This window comes from Heteronotia binoei, chromosome 4 (assembly GCF_032191835.1).
Source record: "Heteronotia binoei isolate CCM8104 ecotype False Entrance Well chromosome 4, APGP_CSIRO_Hbin_v1, whole genome shotgun sequence".
In the NCBI taxonomy this organism is placed as follows: domain Eukaryota; kingdom Metazoa; phylum Chordata; class Lepidosauria; order Squamata; family Gekkonidae; genus Heteronotia; species Heteronotia binoei.
The window spans coordinates 32,011,993-32,037,188 of record NC_083226.1 but is presented as its reverse complement, the minus strand read 5'-3'; the positions used below and the strand labels follow the sequence as shown (position 1 = coordinate 32,037,188).

The 25,196-nt window shown below is 40.5% G+C and overlaps 1 protein-coding gene across 1 annotated transcript in view; it reads right to left on the bottom strand.

Annotated features, from left to right (window-relative positions):
• The window catches only part of HOOK3 (hook microtubule tethering protein 3), an 87,913-nt gene that overhangs the window by 20,505 nt on the left and 42,212 nt on the right, over positions 1-25,196 (bottom strand). The window contains exons 9-15 of the mRNA XM_060237071.1: positions 23,603-23,766; positions 20,618-20,758; positions 16,415-16,616; positions 14,469-14,579; positions 4,033-4,120; positions 2,785-2,854; positions 1,766-1,906 (exon numbers count right to left, since the gene is read on the bottom strand). Coding sequence (XP_060093054.1) covers positions 1,766-1,906; positions 2,785-2,854; positions 4,033-4,120; positions 14,469-14,579; positions 16,415-16,616; positions 20,618-20,758; positions 23,603-23,766 — 917 coding nt within the window. The remainder of the gene's footprint in view (positions 1-1,765; positions 1,907-2,784; positions 2,855-4,032; positions 4,121-14,468; positions 14,580-16,414; positions 16,617-20,617; positions 20,759-23,602; positions 23,767-25,196) is intronic.

Genomic DNA, 25,196 nt, shown 5'->3' with positions numbered 1-25,196 from the left:
CCTCTGAATCTTTCTCTAACAATCTAGAGTTAGAGATCTCTTTTCTGGCTACCTTAGTTGGCCAGTTGCGCTCTCTGGAAAGATTTTTCTCTGGGGGCCTTGAGGAGGAAGAAGGAGGGGAAGGAGATGTGGATCCCACTGACCCCATGCCCATAGCCCCTGATTGACAGGCATTAAACATTTCTGCTCTAATTGTTTGCTGGAGCATAGTCATAAATTCAATAGAAAATGGCCCTTTAGGGTACAGTACATTACCACTTTGTTGTATTAGGGCTAGGTCGACCGTGGAGGCGTGATCCAATAGGGGTTGGCCTCCCGTATTGTCTCCCATCGGGAGATTGGTAACCATCCCAAGGGGCAAAGCATAAGGCTCCTGGCACCTGTCTGGCGAAATGCGCGCCAAAAATCCTCCTTCAAAATGGCTGCCATCAGATGCGAGCCTCTGGTGGGGAGGAACTTCAAGCCTTTCCATTGAAGCCCCTGGACGTTTCAGCCCGCAGTGACTAAAGTCACTAAAATGGGCAATGTTGCCAGGAACCGCAGCAAGCTGGGAAGACATGCCGGTCCCGGGGTCCACTCCCACAGCCTCAGTGCGAGGACTTATGGAGGACGCGACTTCTAGGAACTCGTCCCTAAAATTTTCCATCCGCCGCTCTTTGCCGCGCTCCGCAAGTGAAGGCAAGGAAAAAAACAAAAAAGTCAGCCGCTTTAAAAGCAGCCACGGCCGCACTGTTCTCCCAACTACTGTGAAGGTGTGAAGGCAGATGGAAAGTGAAAGTAGCTCAGTGTAACAGACTGGAACTTAAGAAGATCGTTAGACAGAGGAGTAAGGTTGGGAAAAAAGGAAGAATTAGATTAGGAATAAAGAATAGGATTAAAATGCTTCCTATCTTCTAGGAGCTAAGCTAGCTAGTTGCTCTCCCTCTAGAGACAGGAAAGAAACTGAAGAGATCTGGGTGCTCCAGGGTCAAGGAAGAGGAAGAAGAATTATTCTATTTCCTGCCTCCCTGACAAGATGGTGGAAAGCACCCAAGATGGCCTCCGACTCAGAGGGAGAATGCAAGAGGAATAAAGAGCCTAGTTGGCCCTCTGCCGGTCTACACAGAAACAAAATTCTAGTTGATGATGCATGCAGCACTCTGGGAAAACTCCCTTGACCAATCCAAGATAAAATTTAAAATGGGAAGACTCTAGAGCTCCAGCATAGATACATCAAGAGTGCCTTCAAGTTTAAAGACTTTAGAGCTTCGCTTGGGGAAGCAGAGGAAACAGTATGGGTTACTGGCTGTCTGAATTCAAATTACTCTTCAAGTATGGGTATATTTTTATGTATTATTCATAGATGTTACTCAATACCAAAATATATGTTATGCGATGTGCCACACACACACACATGCCAGAGATCACTGCCTCCTCTGCAAAATACGTGCTCAACGTGCTGACACGCATGCCTTCTTATCTTCCCCCGCTGATACACATTTCTCACATGGAAATGGCAGTTACCATATTATATGCAACCCCCTCACCGCACACACACGCTACAGTCTGCACTGCAAAAAATGCCATGGACACTTCCCCCCCTATAATATATGCAGCAGCCTTGCTCCATCAATGAAAGATGTGAAAATCTGTAGCATTCATTAAGAGATTAAATCTGTTAGTTTTGGTTTATAAACTAATATCTACATGCTTTGAGAGAAGTCAACTGATATAACAAAATTCCCAAGAGGACTATACACTTAGAAGCAAAATGGCTCCTTCCTACCTGTTTTCTGTCTCCAGTTCATTCTTCCGGAGATTGGCGTCATCCAGGAGACTTTGCAACAGGGCAATCTTTTCATTGTCAGACCCTTCTTGGTTAAGCTTTAGAATTTTATTTTCATGCTGAAGGCGAATGAGTTTTTCCCTTGAGAAAAGAGGAGAGCTTGAGAAAATATAGATGATAGGTCTCCAAGAGGAGGAAAAAATAATTTCACTAAACTACAACTGGAACTTTCAAACTGCATCTCCAGATTTAAAGAAGCAAACAAGGAAAGTGTGTGTGCATGTTATGTGTGGGGGGATCAACTAAGCCAAGTCATCAAAATGAGAATCAGAACAATGGCTGATATTCATTTATATTCTTAAAATTATGCCCCATTTTACCAATTTTTGCCAAAAGGATACATTGGTAACATCTTTTAAACACACACGCACAAAGAGCTAGAAACAAAATATATATAGGGATTGTGTCCAAAGGTTGTAAGAATTCAATGATCTATAGCACTATGAACCACTGGACCCACACCATTGATAACTGATGCAAGAAGGACCTTTCTAAACAGAATAATGTTGTAGGCCCTTCTAAATGTCATCAGAGAAGGAGCTCTCTGCACATCTTCTGACAGACTGCTTTAAACTAAGGGAGTAGCTTCAGAGAGTGCTCTACTTCTTGCAGAGGATGTGTCTGTCATCCCAGTTAAAGGAACAGATAAAAGGGACTGACATGAAGACGTAAACTGACGCACACACTAATGCCAGGAAAGACTGTCCTTCAGATGTATGGTTTCAGGTTATGAAGCTTCTAAAGGTTAGATTCATCCCCTTGAACTGAACCCAAAAGCAAGCTAATGACTGCTGCTGTTTCTTCAGTTCTTGAGCAACATGCTCACAATATCTAATGCCCACAGGGAGACGAAGTGGCAAGATTTTACACTGGTTAAAGTTTCCAGATAACTTTCAGAAGCCAAGCATATCCAGACATCTGACAGCCCAATTTGACACAAAGAGGATTAAGTGACTTACTTGATTTCAGGGGTAACGATTTCCGCCGCTAAACTATCCGAAGACTCCTGACTTTCCAATGGCAATAATCCTGGAGTAGGTAGAGAGAAAAGAAAGGAATGAAACAAACAATTGAAGAAGAGCTGAGTTCTACACCTCACTTTTCTCTCAAAGCAGCTTGCAATCACCTTCCCTTCCTCTCCCCACAACAGGCACCTTGTGAAGGAGATAAGGCTGAGAGAGTTCTGAGAGAACTGTGACTGGCCCAAGGTCATCCAGGCTTCTTATGGAGGAGTGGGGAATCAAACCTGGTTCTCCAGATTAGAGTCCACTGCTCTTACCCACTAAGGAGCCCCATGCACTGAGTGGTAAACTTCAGTATTGCAATCCAAGCTCTGCTCACAACCTGAGTTTGATCCCAGCAGAAGCTGGGTTCAGGTAGCCGACTCAGGGTTGACTCAGTCTTCCATCCTTCTGAAATTGGTAAAATGAGTACCCAGCTTGCTGGGGGTAAAATGTAGATGACTGGGGAAGGTAATGGCAAACCACTCTGTAACAAAAAGTTTGCCAAGAAAACGTGATGTGGCATCACCCCATGGGTCGGTAACAACGGTGCTTGCACAGGGGACTAACTTTACCTTTACTGTTAACCAGTACACCATGCTGGCTCCCAAAGAAATAATTGAAATGTGCACTGTTGTAACTTAGAGCATGAAGCCAAGTTAAGACACTTTTTAGTTCCAGTGATTTCAGCAGGAGAGATATAAAACATTCTGCAACTCTCACTGAAATCAACACCTGGAAGTGCTTGGTTATAGCTGCATAGTGCCATTAAAAAAAAAAGACACAAAAAAAGATTTTTTAAAAGCATCCTATTCCTTATCTATATGAGGAGCGCCTAAGTTGTGTTTGTTTTTAAATTAACTGTTTGCTACAACTCCATGGCAAATGTTCAGAACGGGTATCACAACTCACTGGGTACAAGGATCATGGGATCTCCCCCTTCTCCCACCAACCAGAAGCCACTTCTAATCTCAGGACTGCAAATGGCTCATGGGAGGAAGGGAGGGTGGAGGAGATGTGGTGAGGTTGAGGGACTTGTTTGTACTAACAGGTATATAAATCATGCTGGATTAAATCCTCTTCTGGACAGGTTCACCAGCCCATGGCTTAAAACAAAACAATGGGCCTGCAATTTTACACACCATACTTCAGAATCTCTCACATTTAAGAAGCAGAGAGATTTGGCATGTTTTCTTTTTTTGTTACCTGAAGTGGTAAGCTGTCCTTCTTGTGCTTGTACACATCGAATCTCTTCAATTGTTTCTTTTAGAGAGTCCCTCTCTGTCCTTAACCGCTACAGAAGTGGGAAAGCACAGAAGTTATTAGATTTAGTTTTGCAAATCAGTTCATGAAGTATTGCTACATTGCTCCCTCTTCATTATATTTTAATGCCGTACATATCTAAAACAGTCCTTCATACAATGGACTTCCAAACAACCTTTCTCCCAATTTACCTTAAGCGAGATGCTAGCCAATTGCTTGTGCTTATGTGTCATGTCAAGGCCACCGCCGCCTAGGCTTCTGGCATGCCAAACCAATCCACATTGTGATGCAAATGACATCATCAACACAGCTGTTTCCCTTAACTGGAGAATTGTACTTGCAACTCCAAAAACCAGGAAGGGAGTGACTACGCTGATGGACTGCTCTAGACTCCTAATGCCCACTCTTTTGGGATCAAGGATCCTGCAGTGTTGCTTTGAAGCAACAAGGAATTGAAGTACTAGTCCTACAGCAACGCCTGTAAAAATGACAAGCTAAAGTTGGCTGACCCCACTTAATGCTTCTTCAAATCTTCCTCCCGCTTGATGCCATGTATCATCTACCAAGGAGTAAGGAAGAGAAGGCGTGAATATGTTTCACACACAGACTGCCATTCAGGCAGTGCAATCATATGCAGAGTTACTCTAGTTACAGTCCGCTGATGGTCATGGGTTTAGACTAAAGTAACTCTACATAGGAATGCACTGCTAGCATTTGAGCCTAATGCTCTACCAGACGGATTGTACTCTGAGGAACCACATTAACGAACACCGCAGCAAAGCTGCAACCCAAAACAGCAGTTGAGTGTCACATCATCTTCCCTGTTCCCCCAAAACAGCCAGATCAATTTACCTCATATCCTGGCATTTATGTTATTTTAAAAACATGTATGGCCTGTATTCCATACACTCAGACCAACTAACATCACTACAGTGTGTATCTTCCTGCCCCTGCCAGCCAATAATATAAAACAAGGCAGTGAAACGTATTAGAATAATATCAGGACATGCGGCAAGATCGATTAAGACATTTCTGATGCCAGGGAGTAAGGATGCCAGCCTCCAGGTGGGACCTGGGGATCCCCCAAAATTACAGGTCATCTCCAGTCTTCAGAGATAGTTCCTCGGGAGAAAACTGATATTTTGGATGGTGGACTCTGTGGCATTGTATCTCACTGAGGTCCCTGTGCTCCCCAGGCTCCACCCCCAAATCTCCAGCAGTTTCCCAACCTGGATCTGGCAACCCCACCCCACCCCCAGCCAGGCAACCCTAGTAGGAAGTGGAATGAGACACAGGACTGCCATTTTCAGCAGCTCAGCATTTTAACACTTAGTTCTGCCCCAAGAACACATAAATTTAAGACAGCTAATCATTCCTTCAGAAACCTGAAACGAAGTTATTTTCTACACTGACTTATAACATTTTCAGTACTGGAAGCCCATACAAAATATCTAATAAGTAAACAACACATGACTCATCCAGGCATGTAGGACAGCAGAAAGTATGACAATGTGAAACATTGAAAAGACACAAACAATGAAGTATGTTTGAAGACAGTCTATTTCCAATCCAAGCAGCAGACAAAAGGTGGATGCAGAAAGAAAAGGTAGTATGCAAGTATGGGGTGACCAGAACAGGACAGAAGAAAACATGGGAATAACGATAGGAAGACTTGTTCTGTTAAGGCAAGTGAGAATTGGATATCAAGAGAGAAAAAGACACAAAAGATAGAAGTGGGAACAAAGAGGGATGACTAAAAAAGCTTTTGCCAAAACAGGGGGAAGGGGGGCGTTGCGAGAAGATGGCGGACGCAAAGTGAAAGAGCTCCATTAGCCTCCTTCCCCATTTACCTCTACTTTAGATCCAGAACTCAAATGCCACCAAAAACAAGAGGGAAAACAGCGTGTCAACAGCAAAAGCAAAATCAGAAGAAAAAAGTCAGTTTCTTCATTTTTCGCCCAAGAAGGTCTGTCAAAGGTTTGTGGCCTTACCACGCGTTCTCCTTTGCCCTTCCCTCTAAAAATGGCAGCAAGTCCTTCCAACCCCCAGCTAGACGTACCTCTTTCCCTTCTGCAGGCAGAGGACGGCCTGATTACTCGGAAAGATCTGGATTTCCTTAGGCTGGATATACACAATTTTTTTCAAGACTCCATTGCAGAGTATATCCGTCCCACAAGCTCTCAAATAAAGGAAATCACAGAAAACATAGCTACCACCGCGAAGACAGCAGAATGGGCCGCAGAATTAGGGCTTGCACTTAAAGGGGAAGTAACCCTATTAATGAGAGAGAAGAAAAAGTACAGAATAGACTTTTTGCTTTGGAAAATAAATGGAGGGCCCTGAATCTCAAATTTCATGGGTTTGAGGAGGAGGTAGAAGAGAAAGACCTTCCTTCATTCCTTTCAAAATGGGTGCAAACAAAATTGGTGCTTAAAGACAACATAGCGCCTGACATTGTGAGAGCCCAAAGACTCGGTCCAGTAATTCAGGCACGCCGTAAGCAGCCTAGAGACATTTTAATCCAATTTTCAAACACAAAAATCAGAGAAATAATCCTCCAAAAAGCGAGAGGGGAGAATGATCTATCTTACAACGGAAAACGTGTGTTAATTTTGCTAGATCTTTCCCCAGAGACTCAAGCACAAGAAACTAAAGGTCTTCACATCCAATCTGCATGCAGCTAATCTGCGTTTCCGATGAAGTCCGACATCAGACATTTTAATTTTCAAAAATAGTGTACTACACAAAGTATTTGACTTCAACTCTGGCAAAGCTTTAATGAAGGAACTCAATTTAAACTTAATGGCTGATGAGGAGGAAGAGCTGCGGAAGCATTTTCCGGTCCAAGAAGAACATGATGTGGCTGATGTCTGAACTACACGACTGTATAGAATTGTCCCGCCCAGCCCGGGCAGGGACTGCGCGGAGGAGACCCCCCGGCGCCTGCCAGCCGCTCCAAGCCCCCGGCATCGCCCCAAGAGCCCTCCCCACCTCTCCAAGCCCCTGTGGAGGCCCCACCCCTCACCTCGACTGACAGGGCGAAAGCAGCCACCCGAGCGACGCCTCCCAGACGGCGAGCCCGGCTTCGAGTCCGTGAGGTCTGGCCGGGGCAAGACGCCGGAGAGCAAGAGGGAGAGCCATTCAGCTCGTCGCAGCACGAGACGCTCCCTTGCAGCACGCCGCTGAGGGCTGGGACGCCCGAGGCACGCCCAGTCAGCCCGGCCCCGACGCACCTCTCCTGGGCGTCTGGGGCTTTGAAGGGGGAAGGAGCCAGAGAGGGGCAGGTCCTGGGAGGGGGGAGGATGGGCCGGGAAGCATAAAAGGAGGGAGGGAGGAGGTCGCTGAGGAGAGCTGGCTGATGCGCAAAGAGGCTGCCTCGCGAGAGAGAGGGACAGGAGCCATAGCACAGCCAGGAGGGAACGGGGGCCTGCGGTGAAGTAACCCAGTGCCCACCCCCCTGTTTCTGAGACCTCCGGGGAACGCCCCAGAGTGCCCGGGTGGGGCAACGGCGACGCCGGGGGACCGGGAGGGGCACCAAAGACCTGACAAGAATCAAAACTTTAACACTGATCCACACTTAGTAGATGGGCTTCTAGTCTTTAGGTAGTTAGTTAGATCATTTGTAGTCTTAGATAGTAGCTCTTTTACTAAACAAGAAAGAAAAATATATTTTTTTTAAAAAGGAAAAAAAGGGAGACGATGATATATGTGTTTAATAAGGCTTTTTAGGATTTTTTTCCTCTTACACTACAGTCTTTGGGTTTGTTAACACAGAAATTAGTTCTAAGTTAATAAGGGAATGTATGGAGAGATGTTTGAGTGGGGGTTTGTGAGTAAGTATGTGTGAGTTTTTGAATTTGTAGAGAGATTATACAGGGGAGTATGGCTGGGGGTGTGAAAGAGAAGGTTTATGAGTGTAATATTAGGAAAGCAAGTGTTTGAGTATGAGTGCTTATCTGTTTTCTCTTAGAATAAGTAAGGATTATTTAAATATCTAATGAGTTTTTCTTATAAAAAAACAAAACAAACCCCCCCCCAAAAAACAAACCCACACATAATAACTTGAATTGGTACTAATCAATACTTTGGGATTTCTCATTCAAATTTAATATTTTTTTAAAAAAGGTAATATATTAGTAAATATATATTTTTTTATTATTTAATTTTATTAATGGAAAACTTTGGCAAATAAGGCCAAGAGGGGAAAACCCATGTATGTTGATTGTTTCTTAACTGTAATGAAATAAGAATTTTATCAACTAGGAAGGTACTTAGCAACACGAAAGAATAGGATAGCCTTTCTTTACTTAAACTTTCTTCCTGGGTGTTGTTTTTATCAAAATATTTTTTATATACTAAGGTTTAATATTAAAAAAAGAGGGTATTTGAAAACCTAGTTGGACCTTTTGAACAAAATTGCAATGATTGTATGATTGTGTTTTCTAACTAATATTTGTAAGTTCATAAGGAGTGGTATAGACTCAACTTAATGGGTGTTAAACTGTTTGAAGTAACTCTTAATGAAGTTCATGAAGGTCTTAGTACTCTATTAGTAGAAACTGAGTAAGGCATAATGTTTGTGAAACTGAAGATGATTAATGAAATATTTTATTTTTTCTGGTCACGTTATCTCATATAGTAGTTCAATTAATTACCCTTAAAGATATTTACAGAAATAAGAAAAAAAGAGGGAAATTTTTTTTCTTGAAGTTACTGTAAGTCATACTTTTAAATTCACATATTGGAGTTTGCTGTTAATCTGTTATTTAAGGGGAGGGGGGTTAGAATTAAAAGTTTTTTATTTAGTTTACTCTCACCTTTAGCCCTCCTTAAGGAGCATTGGTTTCGTGTTAGGGAGACCAGCAGGTATTCTCCCTAGTTTCTTCCTTGATAGGAAGTTTGTTAAAATTATACCCTGGTCAAGGGTTTTAGTGTTAAAGTTAATTGTTGTCTCTCTAGACTCTTTTGGTCTAGAGTTTGCTTCTTTTTTTTAGTCTTTTAAAGAATCTACCACAAAGTAATACTGTTAATTTCATCCTAGTCTAGCTTTTTAAATCTAAGGTTTACACTATCCTTTTTTATTCTTTCTATAATCCAAATCCTTAACTCATAATGTCTAAATTTCTTAAAGTCATCACTTGGAACTGCAGAGGCCTAAAAAATCCCATAAAGCGAACCTGTATTTCTAATGCTTTGGTGAAAGAAAGACCCAATGTGGTATGCCTTCAAGAAACACATGTCAAAAAGAAGACTTTCCCTTCTCTGCGTACTAATTGGTTTGGCCAAATATTTCAAGCTATTGGATCTTCTAAGACAAGAGGAGTAGCTATACTCTTCTCTAAATCTACACACTTCACTCCACAGGACACTAAAACTGATCCCAGGGGTCGATATGTCTTTGTTAAAGGAATGCTAAATGATTCTCCTCTAACTTTTGCTTCCATTTATTCTCCCAATAGTGGCCAGCTGAAATTTTTGAAAGAAACATTAGCAGAACTGATGGAGTTCAGACAAGGAGAAGTTATAATTGGTGGGGATTTCAGTTCCATAAGTGACCCACTGTATGACAAATCAATCCAAAGCAAGGTAAATTCTCATACTCCTACTTCATCAGGGCTTCAAGACCTTTTACATACTTGGTGGACATCTGGAGAACTTTAAATCCAAAAGTACGTGATTATACCTTTTGTCCCATGTTCACAAATCATATTCTAGAATAGACTATGTGCTAACCTCCCTGGCTTTGCTGAATTCTGTAAGAAATGTCACGATAGGCTCCAGAACGATTTCGGACCATTCATGGGTGGTAGGGGAATAGGCCATTCAAGAAAATGACAACAAAGGACCTAAATGATCCCTTAATAAACTCTTGCTATCCAAGGAACTCATATGTGAAGACATAAATAAACACATCCAAGAATACTTCCTACATAACAGCAACTGTGGGTTATCTCAAAATATGGTATGGGATGCATTTAAATCAGTACTTAGAGGTCAGCTCATCTCAATAGCATCTGCTTATCAAAAAAAGGCAGCTGTTTTAGAACTGAACAACAAAATTCTGGAGTTAGAACAGAGACATATTAAATTTGGAGGCAAGAAAACGCTAAAAAGACTTACTATAGAAAGGAATAAGTTGGCGCTTATTGAAACATCAGATATAAAAAAAAATCTGTTATACCGCAAACAAAAATTTGTAACAAAAACTACTAAATCTCTCCGAATACTTAAATACAGAATTCAGCAAAAGAAGGCCAATTCTTTGATTCATGCCATCTGTTCCCAACAAGGCAAGACTTACTCCTCATCAAAAGAAATAACAAAAGTTTTTTATGACTTCTATTCCTTGTTATATAAATCCTCTCTAGATGGTAGCCTAAATCCCATGGAATATTTAAAATCAACTAAATTTGACAAGACTTTTACCGAATATGACATGGAATTTATGGAAAAACTCTTTTCAGAATCAGAAATTGCAGAAGCATTAACTTCAATAAAGAACAATAAGGCAACAGGGAAGGATGGTTTTCCCATTGAGTTTGACAAAAAATTCAAAGTCAATTTTTTAGGTCCCCTTTCAAAAACCTGTAATTTTGTAATGGAGAAGGGCATACTTCCAGACTCCTGGAAAGAATCCAGAATGATTGTGTTGCATAAAGAAGGAAAAGATAAATCACACCCCAAATCATATAGGCCTATTTCCATCCTAAATCATGATTTTAAATTTTTTTCACCTGTTTTGGCTAAGAGATTAAATAGAATAGTTCTTATGTTCATACAGACCAAGCTGGATTCATACCCGGCCGATCCATCACGGACAACATAAGAACCCTCAACTTAATTCATCATGGTACAGCATCTCACACAACATCTTTAATACTTTCCCTAGATGCTGAAAAAGCATTTGACGTGTTGGAAATAGACTACCTTAAAGCGGTTCTGAAACACATGGGCTTTGGTCCAAATTTTTTGAACTCTATAACAGCTATTTATAAATCTCCCAGGGCCCAATTAAGTATTAATAATTTCAGATCAGATGATATTATTTTATCAAGAGGCACGAGGCAGGGATGTCCTCTTTCACCTATATTATTTGCGCTATTAGAACCCCTAGCACATGTAGTTCGCTCTGATCTGGAAATAAAAGGCCTAAGAGTTAATGGTTTAACCCACAAAATACGTCTCTTTACAGATTACACTTTTTTTTATTTAGGTGATCCCATTAACTTGTTAGGTAAATTAATGCAAACCTTAAGTGACTTCAGTAAGTATTCGGGCTTTAAAATAAATATGGCCAAATTTGAAATCTATCCCATTGATATTTCTCCAGATGTCCACCAACAACTTTCTAACACTTTTCAATTCAAGTGGGTAACAAGTTCATGGCGCCATTTGGGTGTCCAGATTCCTTTAAATCTGTCTAATCTATTTAATTCAAATTATAGACAGATTCTTACATCTACCAAAATCAATTTGTCGTCTTGGCTGAAGCTAAATTTTAATCTGTTAGAAAAGATTGATTTATTAAAAACCTTTATTCTACCCAAGTTTCTATTTTTATTTCAAAATTTTCCCATCCCAATTCCAGACAAAGTAATAAAACAACGGCAAAGCAACTTGACATCTTTCCTTTGGCAGAACAAAAAATCTAGAATTTCTTTCCAAACACTTTCCAGACCAACCTCTCAGGGAGGTCTAAGTGCTCCTATTTTAGTAAAATATTATTTGGCAGCCCAGCTCCAAAATATCATCCTTTATGCCAGGAAAGAAAATCAAAAAGCATGGGTTCAAATAGAAGCAGCCAGTATTCTTCCAGCTCGACTAAATGAATTCCTATGGAACATTAAATCTGACTGGAAAAAAGTTCCCATACATAATCCTTTTTTTGCAGTTTACTTTAGAAGAAGAAGAAGAACTGCAGATTTATACCCCGCCCTTCTCTCTGAATCAGAGACTCAGAGTGGCTTACAATCTCCTATATCTTCTCCCCCCACAACAGACACCCTGTGAGGTGGGTGGGGCTGAGAGGGCTCTCACAGCAGCTGCCCTTTCAAGGACAACCTCTGCCAGAGCTATGGCTGACCCAAGGCCATTCCAGCAGGTACAAGTGGAGGAGTGGGGAATCAAACCCGGTTCTCCCAGATAAGAGTCCATGCACTTAACCGCTACACCAAACTGGCTCTCAATCCTTTTTTTGCAGTTTACTTTAGAAATATGGGACAAATTTCGAGGGAGTCTGGTGCAACCTTCAACACCAATCATGACTTTTCTAGGTCAACCATGGTTCCCTCCAGGACTTTCTTCTCTCAATTTTAAAATTTGGAGACAAAACAAAATTCTCAGGCTTTCAGACATCAGCTCATTGGGCCGTTTGTGCTCGCATAAACAACTGGAGTCCAAATTTAAAATTAAGATATTATGGTATGAATACCACCAAGTGCATGATACCCTAAATAAAACAATCCCTGTAATACCAGCAACAAATCAACTTAATAAGTTCGAAAAACTCATCAAAGAAGAAAACTCAAACATGAGGGGGATAATTTCAATAATATATAGTTTATTAAATCAAAACGATTGGAAGCATGAAACCTCTCTGCAGAACTCTTGGCATAAAGATTGTGCTAAACAACTTACAGAGGAACAGCGATCCAGAGTCTGGCTCTCACCATTGTTTAAAACAAAATCTACCATGTTTAAATTACAACATTACAAAATTGCTTCCCGTTGGTATCTAACTCCACTATCTTTCCATAGGGTGAATCTTAGTCCAAACCCACTCTGCTGGAAGGGTTGTGGGGAAGCAGCTACTTTCTTGCACTGTTGGTGGTCATGCCCAAAGATCCAAAACTTTTGGAACTCTATAATAGATACAAGTGGAAGCTCTAACAAATGATTCAATACCTCGATCCCCAGAATCCATCCTTCTAAACCTTTGGCCAAAAAACAAATTCATCCCACAAAAAGCGGAGCTCACCTCCTTACTATTACTAGCTGGAAAAATTCTATTAGCCAAGCATTGGAAATCGGTAAAAATTCCCTTTCTTACTCTGAGGTTCCAAAAAATATGGGACATTATGATTCAGGATAAAATTGCATCACAAATTCTATTATGTCATAATCCCAAGGCGGGAGATACTTTTTTTGGAGAAATGTTTTTTTTCCCTTGAATACATGAATGAAAAATCTTCAAAGAAGAATAGAATGCCTAGAAAATATTTGGACTTTGCCTTATATTAATATATATGACTTTAACCAATTTGACTAATGCTAGACTATATCTGGATTCATTTATATATTTAATTTATTTTTTATTGTACATTTATTGTTTTGTTATCAATTTACTCTCTGTAATACTTAATCTTTACCTCATTTTGTACAATTGCTATTTGATATAATAAAAAAATTTGTTTAAAAACCAACAACAGGGGGAATGAAATATAAAGACAGGGGTAAATGACAGCTAGTACTTGTGAAGAATATGAATTAGGAACAAGACGGTCACCCAGTGCAGAGAACAAACTGAAGTATCCTACAAAATCTGCTCTAGCTACTGCAATCTAAGCCCATGCATGGAGGTTTCTTCCTCACTTACTTACTTGATCTTAAGAAAAAAAAAGTTACTTTGGCTATTCTGATATTCAGCTGCAGCTGGATTCAATTCCAGTGCCACTATGCAGGTGTTTTTTTCCTATGCACTCTAGGCAAAGAACTATTGTGAAATACTGATACAGCAGTATAACAAGAAGAATTTTGAACCGGGGTGGGGGTGGGAATGGAAGAGACTACAGTAGTCTAGGTATGAAACTGCCTGAATGTGTGATGGAAGAAACAACTTCTTCGTTAACTGGACTGGCAAACAAGACAAAAGTATCATAGATAAAGATAAAAGAAGGCAAGAGCAAAAGTGAACAAGTGAAGATTTCCGTCTTCACCTGGTGAAGCTTGGAACTGAGAACACCACAGCCAGAATATGTTAAACAAGCAGTTATTGAAAGGGAAGTCAAAAAGACAGACACAAATAGCCAAATCTGGAAATTATCAAGCATAAGGAAACAGAGAGCAGAAGACAAGAAAGACCAGGAAAAGCAGACTTGGGCTATTTAAAAACAGAAAACACTGGAAGAGACAGTGTCATGGAAACCGAAGGGGAAAGCAGAGCAACAGTCAGCGGGAACAGTATGAATAAGTGGCAAAGATGGCAGAGCTAAAGGTGCTTAGATTAATTCGAACGGATCCAATACATTTCACTGACATCTTTTGGTAGGGATAAAGGGATAAGTTTTAATCTGCATTCATAAAGAAGAGATGGTAACAAGTGCCTTAAGATAGAAGGCTGCTTCTACTAGAGATGAAAAGGCTGTAGTAATGATACATACATCTTTTTCTTTTTGTAGACTGTCTACTTTCTCTTTCAGCATCTTGAACTCAAACTCTAATTTGTCTGCCTTCTTGGATTCTTCAGACAATCTATTTTGGAGTTCAACTACCTGTAAGAGCAAGAAGGGAATCACTGGTCACCAATATTAGAATGGAAAAGCACAAAGCATCATCAGTTACTGGCAGGTTATGACTGCTCCATCCACTTCCCTCCCTCAGATTTTCCCTCTGTTTTTCTTTCCCTTTCTGACTGAGCAACCCTAGTGGTCTGTTTTCTTTTTTCTTGAAGAACTTTGGCTCGACCATGCTGTGTCAGTATGATATTTTACTGCTGGCTGAGCACAGAAACCTGAGGGAAGGATCAGGATCGCCTTTTACTTTAACCACTGAAAATAGCATTTTAGATGGTCAATACGTTGTAAGCTGCCTTGAGCTCCATAAAGAAAAAAGGGAGCTGATAAATATTTTAAATAAATAATCTATTTTCACTCAATGGTCATAAACACTTAATATATTTCCCTTCCATTTTCAATGGATGAAATAACTAAACTGAGATAAATGCAACTAAATAGCACTCGACCTGCTGATTCACTGGCAATCATACCAAAGGATGCGGTTTAGTTAGTCTGTCAGTCTGTTGGATTGCTGGAATGCTGGAACAAACAGTCAATCTGTTAACGGGAAGTGAAATCTGTTTTCCTACAGTTATCCTAAGATTGCAATGTGTAACATCACAATTCAGATGCAAGCAGCTTATTCTCCAGAACAGCTACATACATGCAGAACGTAGGGGCTGTGTGGTTTACTGGAAGAGCCTCTGCTTTGCATGCAGAAGATTCTAGGTTCAGTCCCTGTCATCTCCTTTTAAAAAGGAAGATAATGTGAAAGACATCTACCTGAGAAACTAGACAGCCAAAGCCAGTTTGACTAGCCAATACCGACCTTGATGGACCGAGTCAAATTTAGTATAAGGCAAATTCATGTGCATGCACAATCTCAGTTAAGAGTTCTCAACTGTTATTAGAAGGTCCTTTTCTTTTTCTGATCTAATAACTTTTTTAAAAATTGTAATGATTGCTCAGAACCTATTAGGCAGGCAATAAAATGGGAGAGGAATGTTGTTTCTTCAAACATGTGGGGGGAAGTCAGATGACTGACATTGGAAGGAAAATACATATAAAAATTGTAAACAGGAAAGATTTTTGGAACATGGCGCCCATTTCTGGTTTGCTTTGGAGATGAGGCAAATCAGTACCTTGCAACTTTCCTTTTTAACCTCCCTATTTCAATATTATGTTTATAAAAATAGATTTGTCAAAAAAAATCTCTCCAGCTATTCTGTTATTAACAGCTGCTTTGCTGGAGTAGTGAGGATTGGGTAGATGGGGAGAAATTGATTATAAAAAGGTGCAGATAAATATTAACTGCTCATTTAATAGAGAAATGTAAAATCATATATTTTATTTGCATATGACAGCTTCTAATCAAGTCCATAACTGTTAAATACAGAAAAACAATTTAAAACCTTGAAGGAAAAAACTATCTTCAGATCTTCTCTGACACATACCTATCATGCAGTAAAAATCTATTCAGACACTTAAGGGAGACTGTTAACAAACTTTAAAAAACCACAAAAGAATTCAAAGGATGTGGGGAAAATAACTGATTTAATCCTGTCATTCTTTCCAGCATCTGCACCAACCATCTGTGGTATGTTGGGGTTGAGGAACTGTGGCCCAGGGCCACCCAACAAGTTTCAAAGTTGTGGGGGTGAACCAGGGCATCTCAACTGAAGCGAATGCATCTCTCTAAACACTATACCAGATTACTCTTTCAGGAATTCTCTGGCTGTTTTGGCTAGGAAATAGAAGGAAATGCAGATTGGCTAGCTACGTGCAAGTGAGGAAATTTCAGTGGCTGCAATTTTACACACATATGCTCTCACCTGTCTCTTATATGTTTCCAGTTGGCTCCGAGCTGCATTGGCTTTCCTCAGTTCTTCTTCCAAGCTCACGGTGTTTTGCATATACATTGTGTTCTTCTCCTCCAAGAGTTTCACCTGTCGTCGAAGGTCCCCAAGATCTTCCAACTTCTTTTTATAAGATTCCACCTGGCTTTCTAACTTGGATACTTTGTCAGAGGAATGCCTGAGAGGGAGGGATATTATACGATTCAGAAGTTGGAAACCCTTTTCAGAACTGCTCGCATATATAGCAAGTGTTTAATGCCACTGCTAATAAGAATGTATGAGAAAATGGTGGAACTCATAACTGGAGGAGGTTAAAAAAGCTCACCACACTCTCGGAGTCATCACCCTGGAACTCGGCATGTAAGCCAATGCCAACCTCCTTGCACAACAACCCTTCCAGACATGTTAGGTTAAGCATTTATGATAAGCCCAAAATCACCTCGTGAGTTTTATAGCAGAGCAGGGATCTGAAGAACCTGAGTCTTTCAGTTCAAGTTTTCAGCTCTCTGCCTAGTACGCCACACTGCTTCTCCTCATGAGTATCCCCTCTTCAGCTGTTTCCTTCTTTCTTTGCCAGCGTGAGAGCCAGTGTGGCACAGTGGTTAAGAGCGGTGGACTCTAATCTGGAGAACCAGGTTTGAATCCCCATTTTTTCACATGGAACCTGCTGGGTGACCTTGAGCCAGTCACAGTTGTCTCAGACCCACCTACTTCACAAGGTGCCTGTTGTAGGAAGAGAAAGGCGATTGGAAGCCGCTGAGATTCCTTACAGTAGAGAAAAATGGGGTATAAAAACGAACTCCTCTTCTCCAGTATCTAATTCTTAACCTTTTCAGCTCATCTTTTTCTACTCTGTGCTCTTCAACTATTAATGCCTCATATAAATTCTTAATCTGGGTTCAGTTTCATCAAAACCTTACCCTTTGTGACCTAAAGTGGCCTGCATTCAGGGCCATAATCTGGATTTTTTTTTTGGGGGGGGGGGGAGGGTAAGTAAATCAAATTAAAATTAAATCAAAAGAGCAGGGGAGGAAGGGCCTGCCCTCCCATATGAAGGTGGCCCGACATATGTGCTGCCTTTTCCCCAGGTTGCCAGGAGCTCTGCAAGCCACAGAGAAGAGACAGTGGCAAGCAACCTTTCTACTGTCTGCCCAATCCCTGGGGGTGGAAAATCCCAAGTGCTGCTGTCTGGGAGCCTTTCTTTGCTCTGCTTACCCAGCCCAGCCTTTTACAAACTGCAGCGGGCAGTGGAAGCAGAACATGGTGGCGGACGGAGGGGAGGGAAAGCAGAGCTTAAACTGTGCCCAAAATGAAGGCTCTGCTTCCTCCTTGACAAGTTTTTTCATGCGCTTTGCGCTCTCTCTGGCTAGTTGCTAGTTGCCCTCCCCTCTGTCACTTTAAGAAACGGAAGCCTCTTTTCTCCACATGTTTTGAATAAGTTTTTTTTTAATTTAAATTTTTTAAAAAATATTTAATTTTTGAATGTTCCCCATTTATTTCCTTCACTCACAAGACTGTTTCCCTTTTGTCTGATAGACGCTGCCTTTTGGATGTCTACTAGGCAGACATGTGGGCAATGCTCTCATGCTGTCTTTCTATTGCTTTCACAGTAGACACACACAATGGGAGAGGAAGAGGCTGCCAGCCAGGGCAAGCTCAGGTGACAAATCTCTCCCTGCATAACAGAGAAAGTGCAGGGGAGGGGAAACCAAGAAAGGTGAGGGCCAGGCAGCAGCTGAGGCTTAGCAGAGACTAAGGAGTGGATGCACTGGCTAGCAGAGGGTGAGCTGTGGCATATGGGGCACTGCAAAATTGAGAGGGGGCGCCACCCTCACTGCCCTACCACTGGCTACAGGCCTGCCTGCATTTTACTCATGATCTTCTTCGTGGTCTCTGTGCTTCACACTCATGGAATAGAGCACCTGTGCCGATCCCTGAATCGGTACCTAAAAAAGCCCAGGATTTTTTCGCGCTCGGCACCAGCAGGTATGCACAGGCGTCGCAGTACGCATGCTCGCCTGCGCCAGTGCGAAAATCCCGCCAGTTCCTTTCTGACCGCTGCGCTGAGAGGATCTCCTTTTGTGTCCCCAGTCGGTAAAGCAATCTTCGGATTATTTCTTCTAGTTGTATATACCCCGTTTGTTGTTTTCTTAGTGTAGTTAGTTAGTTAGTTGTTAAGATAGTTAGTGTTGTTTTAAAAAAAAAATTGTTGGACTTTGCCCTTTGGGGCCTCTCCCCCCCCCCCCCGTTTTTCCCCTGAGTTATTCCTGTGTGGGTTTTTTCCTGGCGTCTATGGAAAGGCGTTGGGTTTTTTTTAAGAGGTGCCGTTCCTGTGGAAAAAAGATTGCCCCTCCTGACGGCCACTCCCTCTGTCTCCTGTGTTTGGGCGAGGGACACCACATGGATTCTTGTCTGCACTGCCTGAGTTTCTCAAAACAGACGCGCAAGAATCGTGCGGCGAGAGTTTCGGCACCGGCGAGCATGCGTACTGGGACGCCTGCGCATGCCTGCTGGTGCCGAGCGTGAAAAAATCCCGGGCTTTTTAGGTACCTATTCGGGGATCGGCGCAGGCACTCTATCCCATGTGTGAATGCACAGATGACCACTCGAAGATCTACAGTTACAGGTAAGCAACCTGTCTTTTCTGTCATTTTATCTAATGCATGAATTACATACTCTATTACCACACTGTGTGACAAGCCTGTTGGGAGTCATAGGTTCAATTTTCTGTTTTAGTTTCACCACAATTGGTATGAAACTGCAGTTATTCTTTTTTTCATAACCAAGGAAATTTGACATAAATGTTACCATTAAAATGATACCAGTTTTTGCATTAATGGGCTACAATTAGCATTATAAGAACAAAACCTGATCCCCTGAAGCACGGGCCTGGACCTTATTCATTATTTCCTGACCACATTCCCAAAGCGCTCTAAAACACTGATTAAGAGTTAACACTGGACTTCTCACTGTGGCTGCATGCTAGCAAGAAAACTGATTACCAAATTGGAAATTAACAAGCAGGAAAACTGTATTTACCTCCCCCCAATTATTTCTTCTTTCCCTTCTGTCAAAGCTGCCATAACCTTTCTCTTTTTCCTATTTCCTTCTCTCCTTCCTACCCAACCAGCCAGCCTTCCTTTATCTGCCCACCCCCCTTTAGTTTTCCTTCATTCCCTCTACTGGACAGCCTCTACTTGGGAAAACTATGGCCCAGTTGTGTGGTGCAACCACCAGGCATGCCCAGTTGCATGGTGGGGAACACAAACAGACTTGTGAGGGGTACCTCACTCCCTTCCTACATGATTTCTTCTTTCCCTTCTCCTGGCAACTCCCATAGCTTCCCTCTCTTTCTCTGCCTCCTTTTCTCCATCATACCCACTAACTAATCTACTTAGCTGTTTCCCCATCCTCAGACACATTTATTATTTATGTAGTTCATTAATAACTCTCCTTCCTCCACAACAGGAACACAAAGGAGCTTACATCATTCTCCTTTCATCCTATTTTACACTTGTAACAACCTTGTGAAATACATTAGACCGAGAATATGTAACTGGCCCAAGGGATAGTGTAAAATATTTTGGGTGTACATTTAAAAGCACTGTCAGTGTGCAAGACAATAAGCATTTTTCAAGGCAATAAGCATTTCTGAATACAAGTAATTCGGGAGGGAAGGGAAAAAACTGTTATGGGATAAATAACAGAAAAATGTGTCTATCAAATGATTTAAATAGTACTAACACTCTAATATGTTAAATAATACTAACAAATAGCTTATGCAAATAATGTTTTTGATAAGGCCTGAGAATTGGCCTTTTTAGAAATATTTCCATCCCTCTCCCACCCCCAAAGAATCCCAAGGAAGATTATACAAATAAATATTTTTTTTTAAAAAATCCAACAGTGAAACCAAACAAAGCATGCTAACAAAAACATTCAAACAAGATAAATCTATATTAACACCACCAAACCACTGAACCCATTCTTGCAACAAAACCCAAAAGCCCTCCTAAAGAATACATTTTTACAGGTTCTCCTAGAGAATGAAAGAACAGAGACACATCTGACTTCCAAAAGAATTCCATTCTGTAAGACTGGATTGGCTAATGAAAAAGCCTATGAATGGACTACAGCTGTCCTGACACCTATGGTCACATTGATCTGAAAAGTCTGTACCTTAGTACGTCCATTTCATCCTTCAAAGACTGGGCTTCTTCTGCGAGATTTGTTAATTCTTCGTTCTGTTGCCGTAATTCTGTAATTTCCTTCTCTAACTCTTCGCAACGAATTCGATAATCGTCCTTTGCTGCTTCTAATCTGTAGGAGAACATTTTAAAGAATTAGAAAGAAAACCAGCCAGTCATAGTTTCTTTTTCATCTTTTACTGCTCAGCTTAACACACGGGAAACAAAAGCCAGGATAAGGCACAATGATAAATCCTAACTGATGCTATCGTTTAGTTGTCAGGCAGTAATATTTGTTGCTGCAAGTTTTTTGGGGGGTTTTAAATAAAATACTGGAGATAGTGCAGTGGAATCTTTCTTAGGTGTGAGTCGATATTATGTATCTTTGCTTCTATATATGTATTGTGTGCTACAGTTGCCTTCTCAGGAAGATAGTGTCTTGTTATCAAGATACCAGAATTCCAAAAGTTTGTGAAGACCAAACTTGTTGAGCACAAAGAATAAAACTACTGTAATCAATCTGCCTGTCCAGCTTTTTAATTGTAATTGCTGATTCAGCAAGCCCCAATTCCTTGATAGATTCAGTGATAAAACCAACAGTGATAAAACCAATTTCTTGTCTATGATCCTGAGCCAGGATGTTTTATAAGAATTCTCTTTCAATACAGTCAGATACAATCTCTCATATTTTACTGGAAAGCCCTCTATATTCTAATTGAAGATACAATTTTATTCTACCATAACTAGTAAAATTCAAGCAAGGTGGGTCCTTTTCTGCTCTCAGATCAAAATCGTAACATAACTTTAGATGTTGCAAAAAAATATATTTCTTTCGACTTTTAGGAAACAGAGATTATAAAGGAAATTTCAGATTGTTATACTGATCAAGGCTTTGAGTCATAGAGCTTTAACTGGACAAAGGAAGGAAACAAAGTTGGGCTATTTCACACTGAACTAAAAGTGGTACCTGTCTTTCATTCACACATGAGTTTTGAAACCAAGTATCCCTCACAACAAGAAAAGAAATAAGGGGCCTGACTTTGGGGTATAAACATAGCACAAAATCTGCCACTTAGTCATCCTTTGGCTACAAGGTCAGACAAGCCTTACAGGGATAGGGAAAATGCCAAGAAAAAGCCTCTCTCTGAATACTTTTCACATGGTTTTATTTGAAGTCAAGGGAACTTGTGATTGTTGCCAGCACCATGTTGGTGCCAAGCTTTTAGTAAGGAAGTTCAATCAATGTCAGAATTATTTGCAAGTATGAATGTCAAGAAATCCAAACTTGGGTCTCTCTGAACCACTACCTTACATCCCCGCAGGCAATGCTCAAACTCATGGGTCCCTGAGAAGACCAAAACCTTTAAAAATGCGTATAGGTTTATCGAACAGACAGAACATGAATTCTATTAGGCAGGGTGGATTTCATTTAAATCATAATATAAATCACTAGTCAGTAAGACTTTATTTAAATTATGATTTTCTATATAAAGGCTAATTTTTGCTGGCCTTATTATTTACAACCCAGATGAAAGTTACATTTTAGTATAACTTTTCAGGTTGGTTTTAGTTATATAGATAATTCTGAAATCACTGCAAGGTAAACCATCTCCAGTTTAATAGGTTAATCATTCATATTTGGACAACTTTCCTGCTGTACTTTATTGGAAGGATAAACATAATAATTACCAATCACCAGTTAAATTGTTTTATTTAACGAAAACAGCATTATATAGCATATGTATTCTTATATTTGCTTACACTTCTGTCAGAATACACTCATGATTTCTGAAGTATTCAGCTCAGAAAGTTTCACTTTCATTTGTACTGTTTGCCCTTCCTTCCTCAAACTTACCTGCTCCTTATTCAGACCTGTTCCACCCAAACAATCTTATATTCACTGAACTTCTTCAAACTCAGGACTTAAGAGATAAGGGGTTCATTCTCTGTGCATAGATTTGCAGAGGACCAATAGGGCTGAGGTTTCTTAACTCTGAATATTTTATAGCATTTTTGCTCTGAAGAAGAGGCATGTTATCTCTGCAGACACAAATTCACAGTTTTGAGAATGACAAAACCAAGCATCTGTGATAATAACTTCTCAACTGCCCAAAATACTCTTACAGAAACCTCTAGAAAAATATGATATTGTGAATGGATTAATGGAATCCATTTACTAAAAATTTAAACACTGCATGAATATACAGTCTCACGATACACAACTAAAAACTAATCCTTATTTCATGATAAATAACCTTTGGACTATAATGTATCTTAAATAGATATTTCCTCAAAAAGCATTTTATTTAAAACATGTTTTAAATTTTTCAAAAATCAGTTAAAAAAAAAGGCATTGCTTTTTATCCCCCCGCTATTAGGCAAGACAGTCTCGTAAATCAATTAGCAAAAAACACAACAAAAGCTAACTTTCTAACACTTCAGTACCTGGCAATAACTGGTGCACCATTAAAACAGCACAGTCCAGGCTAGAAGCTTATACATCGGTCCAATGGGATTAAAAGTTAGTGTAGTGTCACCCTTATCTAAAGCCCAATTATGGTTTTCTGCTCTCTGATACCAGGTGGTCTTCAAAATCCAATCAAAGTGCTTGTTTGCTGGAGATGATGCAATTTACTCTTGACTCCCCCTCCCATCTAATTTCTGACCTGAGTACAGGCCTTTTCACTTAACCAATTAATGCATTCTGTTACCAGGCCTTGAAAGAGACACAGATAAGCTAATTACAAACACCTGCAAGTTGAAGCAAACCCATCATTATTTGCATTAACCCTTGGAGAAACTAGGATGCTTTGCCTTGCAATGAGAGACTCAGAAAACCCACCAGAACAGAACTATACCAGAACGAGTTGATACAACCAGACATATTTCATTCTAGAAAGAAGCAAGAATGAAACAGTTATTTTCTGATGTGTGGTGTCTGCAGATTTAATATTTTACTGCATTATAGAACTCTTACCTGAATGTTTCCTCCTGGAGCTGTTCTAACTGTGTCTGTAGCTGCAGGTGTCTACGTCCTGCTGGGCTATTGGGGTCTTCTATAGAGTCCGATTGATTCAAGCGTTCCATCAAGATCTGATTCTCAGCAAGCAAACTACTCTTCTCCTCTTGCAGTGCAGCAACCTGTTGCCAAAATTGCAATGATGGACAAAGATGAAGACTGGCTTAAAAAAAAAATCAAGCACAAGTCTAAATAGAGTTACTATAGAATATCTGATAAATCTAAAGGACTGAGCAGTTAACCCTGAAACCCCCGATACAAACCTTGCCTTTACAACAATCTCAGCCACAATGCTATGCACATTTATTGGGGAGTGTTAAGATGAGCGGGGCTTATTTCAAAATATACATGGACAGGAAAAGGCTGACAGAGAAATAGTGGCTATCCTATATCTACTGAGTTTTCTCCCTTCCTCTGTCAAATCTGAAATACTGGGCTTACAGTACTGTTTTAAAAATAATAATGCTTTCAAAATTTGAAAGCACTATATAAATGCTACCATCTCATTAATAAAACAATCCATTACTGACTTGATTATTATTCTGTAACCCTTTAAAAATTCAAATCAGGGATACAAAACTCTCTTGTTCCTCTAAAAAGAAGAAGAGTTGGATTTATACCCCACCCTTCACTTGGAGTCTCAGAGCAGTTTACAATCTCCTTCCCTTCCTCTCCCCACAACAGACATCCTGTGAGGTAGATAGGACTGAGAGAGTTCTGACAGAGCTGCTCGAGAGAACAGGTCTCAGAGAACTGTGGCTGACCCAAGTTCACCAGTGTTCCCTCTAAGCTGAGTTAGTGTGAGTGAGCTCACAGTTTTTTAGTCTCCAGCTCACACAATTTGTCTTAGCTCAGAAAAAATGGCCCCAGAGCAAACTCATTTATGCAGTAGCTCACAACTTTAATGCCAGTAGCTCATGAAGTAGAATTTTTGCTCGCAAGACTCCACAGCTTAGAGGAAGCACTGAAGGTCACCCAGCTGGCTGCATGTGGAGTGGGGAATCAAACCTGGTTCTTCATTATAGAGTCCGCCGCTCTTAACCACTATACCAAACTGGTTGTCCAAGACAACTAATGTGGGGGAAAACAACACAACACTAGAGCAAGGGTTTCCAGTAGCTAGTTTGAGAACTACTGGATGCTATAACTAGCTTGTGCATCCCTTAGAAGACCTAGGAAAAGTCTGCTAAGAGATATGTTCTAGGATTTTTTTAAAAAAAACCTTTTATTTCATACAATTTTTCTTTATGCTTCTTAGCTGATAGCAGCAATTCTATTTCTAGAACAGAAGTTGGTAACATGGGGGGTGAGGGAGTACTCAGGAGTAACTTTCGTTAAAGAAAAGGCTGACAACACTCTGCACTAGAGTATTTACTATCAGTAACTGAAACTGAGAGGGAGAGATTGACATATTTTTAGTTTTTTTTTCGCCCACGAAAGTAAATGTAACTATAGTAAACACTCAAATCAATGGAATGTATATAGTAATTTGGTGTGTTTTAAGTAGCTAGTAAAGGGTAAACAGATTTAAACCACACACTCCACAGCATAA